At 32.9% G+C, this 14,025-nt stretch overlaps 1 protein-coding gene across 1 annotated transcript; it reads right to left on the reverse strand.

The window, feature by feature from the left end:
• Positions 1-2,362: 2,362 nt before the first annotated feature.
• On the reverse strand, positions 2,363-7,560 carry LOC129309407 (serine/arginine-rich SC35-like splicing factor SCL28). Its single transcript, XM_054950979.1, has 8 exons — positions 7,436-7,560; positions 6,999-7,292; positions 6,193-6,270; positions 5,367-5,531; positions 5,193-5,257; positions 4,773-4,812; positions 2,897-3,112; positions 2,363-2,629 (listed from the first exon to the last, which is right to left on the reverse strand). Exons 2-8 carry the CDS (start codon positions 7,181-7,183, stop codon positions 2,620-2,622), a joined length of 759 nt encoding a protein of 252 aa, XP_054806954.1. The 5' UTR covers positions 7,184-7,292; positions 7,436-7,560; the 3' UTR covers positions 2,363-2,619.
• Positions 7,561-14,025: the final 6,465 nt, after the last annotated feature.

A 14,025-nucleotide genomic window follows, 5' to 3' on the forward strand; every position in this document is an offset into this window, starting at 1 on the left:
CATGCATGTACTCATTTATATGGTATTAACACACTCGAGTCATCCAACTATCCAAGCCCACTCATTTATATGCATGTACTCCACAAACCTTCCCTTCCACTACCTTAAAATGAAATTTGGCAAATTTGGTCCAAATTAAATTTTTATATTTACTAAAATTAAAATTGAAATTTTTATTAAATATACTATACCACTAACTTGGACTGCCTAAATTTAATCTAAATGACCCAATTTAATATTAAATTTTTTTATAATTTTTATATATTGACTATCCAGATGTATTTTAGACTCAGATTTTCTTCCAAATAAAAATTTATAAAATTTATTAAGTAAATATGTATTATTCAAAATATATCTGGATAATCAACTTATAAAAATTATTAAAAATTTAAAAATTAAATTCAACTATCTAAAATAAATATGAACAATTTAGATTAGTGATAAAGTATGTTTTTAAAAAATTTTAATTTTAATAAATATAAAATAAAAATTTAATCTGAACTAAATTTTATTTTAAGGCAATGGAGGAAAAGCGGAAGGAGAGGTTGCTGGAAAGAAACGATGTATCTATGCATGTAGGCATTCACGCATTCCACCCTTTCCATCTTAACCGACCACTTGTCCAAAACTGAAACGTCCGCTTGGTTCTAGTTCTGAAAATAATTAAAAACTTCTATATCTTCCAAAAAAAAATATAACTTTTAATCTTTATGTTTTGCTTGCATTTTATTATTAATTCTGCATTTTTTTTAGTGTTTTAAATTTTTATATTTTTATTTTATGATATTTTAAATGTTTTTAAACTCCTTACACTTTATCTATGAAAGAACTTAAAATATTTAAAAATAAAAGTATAAAATCTTAAAACATTTGAAAAAATACAATGATCGATAACAAAATGTAAGAAAAGTGTAAAAATTAAAAATTATATTTTTTCATATTTTTAATAATATTAAAGATATTGTGAGCAAATCATCGAATAATTTGACGCGGATGACATTGTTCGGTTAAATTAAACTATATTAAAAATCAAATTTCAAACATCATACAAGCCAAGCCAACCCAACCCTCACTCCTAATCTAATTTTTATTCGATTTCTCTCAATTCCTGTCAATTCAGTTTGATTCAATTCAACCCTATTTTTCTAATTTTGTGCGCTCTTACATGATTACCCGAAGAAGGAATTTCATTTTTTTAAAAATAAGGTACACACACAAACACGCGTATACACGTAAAAATAATTAACATAAGCATCTTTTTTGGGTGTATAAACTAAGCCATTTTTTTATACTCAACAAATAAAAAATACGCTAAAACAATTTTCACACAAGATTTAGTATTTTATACATGATAAATGTGTAAATTTAACCATAAATTATTTTTCAAGGAGCATCTGATAGTGTAAAATAAATCACAAACTTTTAAAAATAAAGTATCAAGTAGTCTGTCATTAACTTCAACTAACGGACATTATGTAAAACCCATAATAACATATGGCATAACATATCAGCATGACAAACGTGCAAATTTAACCATGAATTATTTTTTAAAAAACGCTAGATAACCTCTACTATAAAAAAAAAAGATCTAACAACTTCCCCTCAATTTTGATCAAATACTATTTATTTTTATAATTATGAAGCCCATAAAGCATTAACATCTCCAATTTTTTTACCTTTGTTCTCAGTGTTAGCTTAAAAACCAAAGATTTAAAGAGTTTTTGTCTAAAAACATTCACAAAGACAACACTAACAAAGTACAAGAAATAATTCATGACTAAATTAAGCTAGACTCAAGCTTCTATCATGCATAATAAAATCAAGCTTCTACTTAACATCATCCTTACAGATGTCTTTCAAATAAAAACTCATTGAACTTTTCTTCTAAACTTTAATTGAGAACACAGGCAAGAAGATCAAAAAAATTAATGCTATAAGTCTCATAAGTATAAAAATAAATGATATTTATCAAAATAAAAACAAAAGTATTGATTGGTCTCTTTTTTTTAACAATAGTGGCTTTCCAACACTCCTTAAAAAATAATTCATAACTAAACTTATATTTTTACCGTGCTGATATATTGTGCCTGTGTCATTTTCATGTATCATTGTGAGTCTCACATAATATCCATTATCTGAAGTTAATTGTAGGCTACTGGTGCTTCATTTTTGCAAGTTCATAATTTATTTTACGTCATCTAATAGTTTAAACTACCAAATGCTCTTTGAAAAATAATTTATAGTTAAATTTACTACTTAACCCTTTCATATATAAAGATTTCTGGATCTTGCTTAGCTGGCCGAAAAAATTACAAGATGTTAACTTCCCATGATGCTATAAAAAAATTGATTGCAAACGATCGAGGGAAAATTCGCCAACGGCTAGATAACTCACTGATAGTCTTCCATGTAGATTGGTAATGAAATCGTGAACAAGGATGTAAGCAACTGTTCAAATAGTAAAGCAGCCTCCTCCAACACAAAACCCAAAATAGTCATCAACTACAGACTAAGATGTAAGATATATTAACATCGCTGCCTCTCAAAATACTACTTGTACGGCCCTTCAAGGAAAGACTAGACACAGCGCCACCCTGAAATGATATGCCTACGGGCCAATCAACGAGGACTGCACAAGCACGAAGAGTAACTAATCAGTCATTGCCCAATCATCCCAATATGGCCGCCGTAAATTTGAAAATAACTACGCATTCAACGTTAGTATTTAGCCTCAAAGTGGGAGCAGAAATGAATTTCCTCAACCAGAACTGCTATACTTCCAGGATTTAACTAGCTAAACATTATCATTACGGATCATACTCTGAACGGGCAGAAATTTGACGCAAGGACTGACAATATATGTATACTTCAGCTGGTACACCTGCAAAAGCCTTACCTGTACGACCGTGAACGAGACCCTGAGGGACTGCCACCATTACCCCTGGGACTCTCTGATCTACTCCGCGAATGATCCCTCCTGTCATCAGGACTCCGACCATTCTCCCTCGGAGTTGGGGACCTCCTGTAACCCTTCCTTGCACGAGGTGAAGGAGACCTGGAATAAGATCTTGATCGCTCAGGAGAATAATAATCATCCCTGTCCCTATGATCCCTGTATCAACAGCAGAAAAACAAAGTTGACGAGATATTGGTGAATAAACAATTACAAATGAAAAACATATAAGAAAGAATAACAAACCAGAAGCATCTCATAAATCAGTAAGAGATCTGAATATATGCAGCAGCAGCAAACCAAAAATAAGTCACTCATGCAGTCACTCAATCCAAACTCTGAGCATTTTTCACATATAAATGAACTAATACTTACTTCCTCTTTAAAATTTAACTAAAAATATGACCTTTACCTGCACCTTTCCATATTTCTTGGACAAATACAGATACTTGGATCGAAACAGAGTTATGAATGATGCACTGGAAGATCAGCATCCGTAACTTCATAGGCTCTCTTTGCCCCAACTTTATAAAATCACAATTATCTTTCTTGCACAGTGTCATCATTTCTCTACCAGTAAAAACTTTGGCTTCCTTTCTTTGAGGATGATTTTCTTTGGCCAAGTATAAGCTTTATATTCTTTATAAACTGGATGGTATATGCAAAACAAGGTATTAAACTTAATAAAGCCTACTTTAAAATAAATTTATATAAGAGGAAAAAAATTACTCTATGTAATTGAACCATTCCTCATGCCACGATTAACCTTTGCGGGAACGCTCAATAAGCATGCCTCACAAACCAAATACCACAATGTAGGGAAAATCCATGCAACTGGTAGAACAGTCAAACATATGGGAATTTCCTATGGGAAGTCTGATAGAAATGGAAAGTAGCACATCACTTTAAGCCTCTATACTCGTTAATCTTTATTAATCCAGAAGTCTTTAAAGTCTTCCAGTTCACTTTAATATCTGCATAAAGAAGACAATAAGCAGATATCATTTAATTCATTGGAACACATTACAGGGAAGTCATCAAGATCAAAGGATGGGATACCACCCCAACTTCTTATGCAACCCAGCCCGCTAAAAAATCCTCCACTACCATGATCAATTCATCAAAACATTAGTATCATAATAGTATACCATGGCTGGTAGTCAACTCAAACAAGAGATAAATTTTGCCCAAGGACAACGTACAACTCGTAACGTTCCTGATAGAAAACTACAGAATTTCATCAAGTTGTATTTTGGGTAATTCAGATTAAAAACCAGAGTTTCATCAAGTTGAACAAGTTAACCGGTTCAAGCTTGGAAGGTAACAAAACACCAACATTTACGTGCAAACCACATTCATACGCAGAGGACTGATTTGTAGCATTTGCCAAAGTGTTAATTGAATTAATTGGCTAAACATTAGAAAATTCTTGCAGTATTTATAACACGTTATCAACTTTTACCTCTGCAGATAAGGAAAAATAAAAAATAAAAAAATAAAATTAAAAAAATAGATGGCTCCAACTCAAGAAGATTTTTTATCCTATGCTATTAGATCCAATACAAGTCTGAAATTATCATACTCCTTCAGATGAAAAAAATATCAATTACGCTTTAAATAGCAGTTAATGCAATTTATATGTGCAACAACAATGCTTCAGCATATTATTTTTATAACATGTTCATGCACTATAATATCAAAATGCTAAACAAAATATGAGTGCACTGTGCATGAATATACCCAAAAATATATCAATAGGGAAAACATAATAAGATATACAAGGGGAAAGTAATATATTTGTAATCTATAAAACTCAAACCTTGTGTGATCCTCAGCTGGTGATAGAGACCTTGAGTAGGCTGTAACCAAAATAAGATAAAGTTGCATGAAATAATTAACTCCCATAAAAAGGTTTAAGAATGGATAAGTTTGATAGATATAAAAAAAAAAATAAAATACAGGGCAAGTGCTTTGCATAGAATCTAAAGCGAATCGGCGCCATGCGTAACTTATAATAAATACAACTTCCTATAAATTTTACAACATATATAAACACAGATATATAGATATAGATAATTCGTTCTCATAACAAGCCCCATTTTTTAAGGAAAAAGAAAGTATTAGGGTTGCAAGCAATACTTATTATATATATCTATCACAGCGAGATTAAACCTCAACAAGCTAAATGTGTTGCATTAAGAAACTAATTTAAACCCAAAGTTAAGTGGTTTAAACTAACATCGATATCGGCGCCTTGGGGACCTTGTGGGAGTTCTCCTCCTACCATTTCCTCCATAACGACCACTATAAGTTGAAAAAGAAACAATGAGTCAATAAGAATTGGAGATCCAGTAAAAAATATAAATAAATTCCAAGAATGTAAAACAGTTCAGAGAACAGACTTTCATCACACCTTACACGAGCATTTGTACGCATTTCTTGAGGAGTTTTCCTATTTTCCTCAGCATACACAATTCTTATTTCACGTCCACCAATAACAGTATGATTAAGTTGTTGCTTTGCTTCAGCAGCATCCTCAGCATACCGGAATTTCACAAAGCCAAAGCCCCGGGGCTCACTACAGTTCAAATTAAACAAAATTTTTCAGTGTTTTGAGAGCATACAAATGCAATCAGGGAAAGCAATGTATGAACACACATAAACAACAAGCTTTTGCTACTGTTTATCTTAGAGATATAAGTAATTCACATTTCTCACAAACAGGCATAACCTGCAGTAAATATTTCACTAACAGTATGCACTTCTAAATTTTGTAGTGATATAAAACTGAAGATGAACTACAGCATTGGCAATTGGCAATAATACATGAACTGTGTAATAACACTTAAAGTGTTCAATATCAAAATAATAACAACAACAACAACAATAATAATCAATAAAGGAACAGCAAATAGCCTCACAACAACAGAATTCGTGCAGAGCAAAACGAAAAATATATAAATATTGGAAGATTTTGTTATAAGGGGAAGACAGATTAATGATCAAGATTTCCAATAATAATTTTAAAAAACAAGGCAAGAAAACATCCTATTTCTCAGAAGAATCTCACAGCCACAGCACTTTTTATGAGGCGATCTTAACCCACCTGTGTGCCCTATAGCTACCCCATTGGTTTACAAATTTAGCATGCCTTACAGTGGAAATATAAGAATATAGTAAAGCTTTTAACAGAATTAAACTTTCATTTTGTGTCGACCATAAATGGAGGTCAGACATACCCAGTGTAGTAATTCTTAGGAAGATATACGTCTTTCACAGGGCCATAGCGCTCAAAGGGGCCCCTAAGATCTTCAGGCCTGCATAACAGACAATTAAAAAGTTATCATTCCAGAATCTTGTTCAGATAAATGAAATGGGATAAAGTAAAATGAAATGAAATGAAAACAGAAGGAAACCATCTAATGGTCCAAAACCTTGGCGGAATTCTTGGATGCTTATAGTAACGGAAGAAATGAGAGCGAATGACTTGCCAGATTCTTCCCACGGATGGTGTAAAGAACGTGGCATTGACCACGAAAGGACTGGGCATTTTTAGGGTTTAGTGGCTTCTTTACTCCCTATGAGCCTAGAATACAATTCATCCATATCTTTCTAAATCCACCAAGCTATCCAAATCTTGTAGATATCAGAGTCTTCTCAGTTCTAGCACATTCCTAAAGCCTTAGCAACGACCCAGATGATCTTTAAGGGTAGCCTAAATTCATCAACCGTCGGCGCGTTCTACTTTTCTAGTCAGATAATTAGAACGAAATACCCCACGCGGGCACACACATAATATAAAGAAAGGAATAGATTGGAAGTCAGAACGCTCTTAATCGGTAAATGCCCTCTAAACGCTAGTATTGTCTATTACATGGGCATTCCAAACTTTTATAGAGGCTCAAAACAAAGGCTCCCCACAAAATGTGCCTATTAACAGAAACGGGATCGTTTGCAAGGAACAAGATGACAATATTATCAGCAGGAAAACAGAATAAAATCCACTGAGCGAGCGGAAATGAGGGGGATAGGAAGGAGAACTGACCTAGCATCTAGCGGAAGATTACGGACAAGCAAGCCTGAAGGAGCAGGAGAGCGGCGGTCCCTGTAGGACCTGCTGTCACGGTAGCGATCACGAGGTTCATCGTCGTACCGCTTGCGTCCACGCGGTGGGGTTCTGCTTCTCCGGCGTGGGCTGTAGCTTCTGCTCCGGCTTCGGTATCTCGCCATTGGTGCAAAACTTGGAGTGAACAAAGAAAGATAGAGGAAACCCTACGAGCCCCCCGAGGCAGAATCGTATGCACTATGCAAGCTTGGGCAAAGGAAAAATACGGAAATCCTACACTTACTCAAATTTATATTAACAAGTTGTCTGTAGTTATTTATTGTATAATATTATTTTTAATTTAATAATTCTCCCTCTGTTTGTTTGTTTGTTTTTTTTTTTTTAACACACATATGCAAGAGAATACATTCCGATACCTCGGCAGCGATCTTGCGGTCGCCCTGTGGCCTCCCGAACTTCCTGACCCTCTTCTTTACGATCTTCTTTGCAAGTAGCGGCGCGGCCATTTTCGCTTAGCTGGTTTGCAAGCTAGGGTTGGCTTCACCCCCGGCCCCGAGCTCCAATAATTCTCGTTTTAATGCAGGGCATTGATTATAATTTTCATTTTGAAGGTAATGAGCAAACAGGATTTAAATTATTGCTCGAAAGTTACCCTACACTCTAAATTTTTAAAAAATATAAAATAAATTTTAAATTTTTAAATTTATAAAAAATAAATTTTAACCATTAACTTTTTAACATTATAATTGTTCATACAAGTATTATTTAAAATTTATTTTTTTATTAATTTAACTTTAATTGTTACAATACTTGCATAAACAATTACAGCGTTAAAAAGTTAATTGTTAGGATTTATTTTATTATAAATTTAAAAGTTTAAGGTTTATTTTACATATTTTAAGAGCTTAAGATTTAAAATAATTTTCAAACAAAAATTTAAGACCTTATTTGCTTATTAATTCTTTCATTTTTAATATTTTAAATCCTTTATCTTTTATTTTTATTGGGCTTTTCCCTTTTAACTTTTTATAATTTTTTGAACTTTTAAAAATATAGCACATTTTTTATGAAAAAAATATGGGAAAGTTGGGTCATGAGGTTCCCTGTGTCCACGACACGCGACTTCAGCAGCATTTACTTTGAATCCACTTTTCTATTATATATAAGTTGAGTTTGTAATTCAAGTGGCATGATCCTTATTCCTTGATAGAAGGGATTCCACATCAATTCTCCATATGGTTTAGGTGACCAAAAAAAAAAAAAGTATATTGGGTGTATGGCATGTGTGCGGGACCTTCTTTTGTGTGGATGTGCCATGCCTCCGACGGGGTTTAAAAATAAAAAGGAAAAAGCTCTTGATCCTATTGGCCCATGTTAATATATGAATACAATCCAAATCAAATATGTACATGACGATCCTTGCCTCGTTTGGCGATTGGATCTGGCAAGTTACATGTATGGGTCCAACTAGAGAATTGATCCAAGAGATGGCGTTTTGCTTTTGCATCATGCAGTTTATATCAACCACAACAACAAAATATGGCGAATGTAGTTGGGCCTTTCTAGGCCGAAAATGAATATGGCTGGGCCATTCGATTCAAATAAATTTAAATTTGTGGAGCGTCAAAGCAAAACTCATCGTCAATTACCTTAATCTACTTCCAAAACTTGATTGCAAAGTCTGTAGGATCATACCAGACATTGGCTGCTTTATTGACACCGGTGGTGACCTATGGAGGTCTCACGCGTGATAATGGGGGTAATTGAATTGCGAGATTTTCTAGATACCTAAATTACTATCTCAATATTATTACTAAACCCATGGGCATCTTAAAAGGTTTTAACCTTTATTAAAATAATAATTTTTCTAAAGTTAATATCTATTCTAACTCAATTGAGGCTCTTACTTTCATTCAGCGTGACTTCATCCAAAAGCATCAACTCTCCAGTATTATTAATAAAATAAGGGACTGAGTTATGAAAGACTAGGTTGATATTTTTCATTAATGTTTTTAGAGAAATAAATAGATGTGCAAATTGATTTGTTCATCAAATGTCAAACATCAATCTAGTTAATATGATTTTTGTAAACCCACCCTTAGAGGGCAAAAGCTTTTTATACTCTACCATGAAATGGTTTTTCCCGGCACAATTTCCATACCCTTGTACCAAAAAAAAACAAAGAAAGAAACTCAACAAAACAAACATTTAAGGAGTTGTGAGTTTCATATTTGCATGAGGCTTGTTAGGAGTGAGCAAAACCAAATCAAATTTTTATTATTTGATTCGGTCTATTCAATTTTTTAGTTTGATTCAATTTTTTTTATATTTTGGTTGATCAGTTCAATTTGGTTAATAAAAATAGACCGAACTAATTAAATTATATTTAATTTATAAATTATTTTATTTTATTTTTTAAGTTTATATTTAAATATAATAATAATATTATTAATATTAATATTACTTAAACTAAACCCTAAACCTCACTTTATCACTCAAACTTGGTCACTCTTAGTCTTAATCCTTGGGTCTCAACTCTCAAGTTGTCTCTGTTGTCGCTCGCTCTCTCTCACTAGTCATCTCTCTTGCATCTCAAATTGCAGTTCTCATCTCTCATCTCTGTTCTCACATCTCCAGCTCGCATCGTAGTCTGTCATCTCTGTTCTCCAACTCACCGCTTACATTCTCTCATGTCTCATCTTTGTTCTCAATCTAGCTCGTAACTCAGTCTCTTGTCTTTGTTCCAACTCGCTGCTTGCGTTCTTTCGAATGTTGAGTTATTGGTTAAATGATATTAATATTAAATGCTTTATTTATGTTTAGATCTTAAAAAAATTCCTATGGAATCAAATGTGGATGTACTGCAAGCTTTTATTCTTACTGACTTGAGGTAATTACTTTTTATGTTAGCTTTTTACTATAGGCTTAATGCTAAATTCATTAATAATTCTTGGCTTCTCATATGATTTTTACTTGTGTAATGTAGGTTGCAAGATGCCAATGACGTGGTGCTCCATTTATAAAGGCTACTAATTTTATTTTGTTTTATTAATCTAGATACTTGATTATTGTAATGATTTAATTTTAATGTTTTGAAGACTTGTTAGTTTCTATGAATTATGACACTGTGATTGTTTTAACTTTAAAGACTGTGACTAGATTATGGCACTGTGATTATTTAATTTTAATATTTTGAGAACTTATTTTGGCATCATGGCTGACGTTGTGACTAGATTATGGCACCATTATTTGATCATCCATACTGTTATTATCTTTGGGCTTTATGTCACATGGGTATAATTAAAATGGGCTCCTACTAAAAAAAATAAATAGAAAAAAAAGCTCAATTTTGCTGTCGTGATTGCTTTTATATCATATGGGTGTAATTAAAATGGGCTCAATTTCAAGTAGCCTAATATGAAACCAAAAAAACTTAATTAACCGACTGAACTGAATTGTGAAAGTTTAGTTTAGTCCTTGTTTGATTTGTTTGGTTCAATTCTGTTTACCTTTTTGGTGTTGTTCAGTCGATCGATTTTGTATATTTTGGCACCAAACTGATCGATGCTCACTCCCAAAGCTTGCGGTTCAAATGAATCGTTTTAGGGATTGAATTCAAAAGATCGAGAGTATCAAAAGAACTAAGAAAAATAAAAGTTGCAGCTTTATGCTCATGGAGTTCGAAGATATGTTCGACTTTCAGTTGCAAGTTTAATTTCAACATGTATCTTAACACAAAGCCAAGTTGTTAATGGCTTGGCTAAATAATAAGGTCTTCAACAACATGGCTTGAATCCTTTGTTATATGACACCTTCGTTTTATAAAGATTTAGTTGAGACTAAATAATAAAATAAAGTGAGATGATAATCAATAGAATAGAATAGACTAAAACAATGTAGAATAGAATATAATATTCTATCGTTTGAGAATTTTTATGGGATGAAGGGGTAATTTTATTTAATCTATTAAAGATTATTATAAAATTAATGAATTTTTAATTAATTATAATTATATTTTTCAGTTTTAAAGTGAAGACAAGTGAAAGAATAAGAGAGCGTGAGAATGGTCAGATAATTTTGCAATGATATTATTTATATTGAGTAATTTCACCAATCACTCTTAAATTGAAATTACGAAAAGATAGGTTTATGGTTGCTCTGAAAATTATTCCAAACTGTCTCACTCCTTTTTAAAATTTTATTTCCAAACCTTGATTATCTTGCTGGGTCCAGATGATCTCTTAATCCTCTTTCTCTTTTTCTTTTCCTCAGCTCATCTCCACCATTAAATTATGAAGTGAATGGTTTAGATTTAATTATTTTTCCCAGCAAATTCAATTTTTTATGAAATAATTATCACATAAAAATAAGTAAATTTAAAGATATGCACAGTTTTTGTATATTGTTATTAAATTAAAATTTTTTATTTATGTATTTTATTGCAATTATATATTGTGCACGTTAAATTTTAATAGTTTAATATTATTTATTTTGATTCAATTAGTTTAGAAAGTTGAATAAATTTATTCTATGATATTGAATTCAAGTTTTGAAATATATAATTATATTAAATAAATATAGTAAAAATATTTTTTAAATATCCATAAAATTGTTATTTAACAACTTTACAGTTGAATTAATATGAATATTCCTTATTATTCCAAGGATGGAGATAGAATGAGAGAAAAAGGAGGTGATGATGAAGGATGCGAAGGGGAGCGCCGTGGAGGGATTTACTTCCCATCTTGCTCTGTTCCATTTGATAAAAGGAAGCTTCCGAACAATACCTAATAGTCTTGCTATTGGAAGAGAACTGAGAGATGTCGATCCCCTATAGTGAAGTTTAATTTTGTAAGGATGGACTGAAGCCTTCTTTTTTCTACAATGGAGAAAAACATCTGTTGTGAAGTATAAAATCATTCATTACTAACTAGAGTCTCCCACTACGATCCAACACTTAGATCAACTGGTATTGAGACTGTCCTAATTTAATCAAGTTTTGAGTTTGAGTTTGGGAATGTAGTAGCATGGTAAATCTTTTTAGGAGGGTGTGATAGAGTCTATCCCCAAAAATGAGCCTTCTTGGCTCAATTCGAATTAGTCTGGCCCATGAGTTAGTGAGTTGCGATACTGAATGCTATACCAAAAAAAAAGAAGCTAGAATCTCTCACGTAATCATAGATGGATATAATCTCGTTACCAGCCAACTGGCCAACTCACTTTTTGTAACACTGGAGCTCTAACCTTGACCTCAAAGATGGAAGATCTTACGAAACCAGCTTCAGATTTTAGGAGGGGATGTTAGATCGGATATCTCAATTCATATGTATAATAAAATATGATAGAATAAAGTAATTCATGCGTACCTAAAGAATCCATAAGTGCTAGAGAAATCTTGATTACCTCGAGTATAGGTAGGTACACAATCCACAGGTTCCCAGAGCCTTCAGAGAGTTCAGAGATAATGAAAGTAGAAGAAAAGAGTCGTGTGTTTGCAGTTATCGACTAATCAACTTATATAGATCAAATCGATAACCGCCTTATTAGATAACAAATAATTATATATCTTATTATCTTTGACTCAGTCAGTTAAGAGATAGGGAATAACTGATGGCTACTGGGTTGTGGGTTGGGCCTCTGCCCGTTGGGCTCACTTGTGTGGTTCTCCTATCACGGTCTACACAAGATCATAAAGACCAATCTGTTTGGGCTTATTAATTAATGTTAATCCATAATTAAATAAATATTCCAACAATCTCCCACTTGAATTGCATTAATTAAGCAAGTTGTATAAACAAATTACAAACAAAATTCAAAAAATGAAACTCCACAAAATCATTGAATCCTATGGGGAAACAAGTGATATAATATCTCACAATCTGAATAAAACATGAAATTTTATTTCAAAACACAACTCAGTAAGATAACAACATAAATCACTGATTCTTATAGGGAAACAAGTGACATGCATAGCGTACCACAATAGAATCATTGAATCCTATGAAGATACAAATGATATAGACGCATCTAACTGAACTGAACATAACTCACAAAAAAAATAAAGCCTAAAGAGAAATTGCAACATAAAAGGTTCTCAAACTCCTACTAAACTAGGGCATCAAAGGAATTCACAATACCCATACAAATTACATGATTTTGAAAAAATTCTACAGGTAAGCCCTTAGTCAACGGATCTGCAAGCATCTGCGTGCCAGGAATGTGTACCACACGGGTTTGAGACTCAGCAATTTTCTCTTTCACAAACATAAGTTTGATATCAAAATGCTTTGTACGGCTGGAATTTCTGTGATTATTAGCATAGTATACTGCAGATTTGTTATCATAATATGGTCAGAAGATGTGATATTGACTCAACTAGGCTCATGCCAGATATCAACTTCCTTAGCCATATAGCATGATGTGTAGTCTCAAAACAAGCAATATACTTAGCTTCCATGGATGAAACTGCTATAAGTGTCTGTTTCACACTCTTCCAAGAGACAACTCCTCCAGACAACATGAAAATATAGCCAGTCGTGGATTTACGATCATCCAAATAAGAGGTAAAATCTGAATCTGAAAAGCCAACAATCTCAAGATCTTCTGATCCCTTAAAGTCATAATCAGAATACCCAACAACCTCAAGAGAATTTGACCTTCTGTAAGTCAACATATGATTCTTCGTACCTTGAAGATACCTCATAACTTTCTTAGCAGCCTTCCAATGATCCGAATCTGGATCATTTAAGTATCGACCTAGCACTCTAATGGCAAAGGCTATATCTGGTCGAGTACACACTTGAACATACATAAGGCTGCCGACAGCCAAAGTGTGTGGTATCTTTCTCATTTCAGCCCTCTTCTTATCATCCTTGGGACATTGTAACTCTGACAACAGCTCACCTTTCTGTATAGGAGCAGGTAAAGGAGAACATGAATCCATTCTAAATCTCTTAAGTACACGCTCAATATAAGTAGCCTGTGATAAACCAAGCATACCAAGAGA

Source organism: Prosopis cineraria, unplaced genomic scaffold (assembly GCF_029017545.1).
Source record: "Prosopis cineraria cultivar Desert tree isolate PC_DT_omini unplaced genomic scaffold, ASM2901754v1 PC4, whole genome shotgun sequence".
Classification (NCBI taxonomy): Eukaryota; Viridiplantae; Streptophyta; class Magnoliopsida; order Fabales; family Fabaceae; genus Prosopis; species Prosopis cineraria.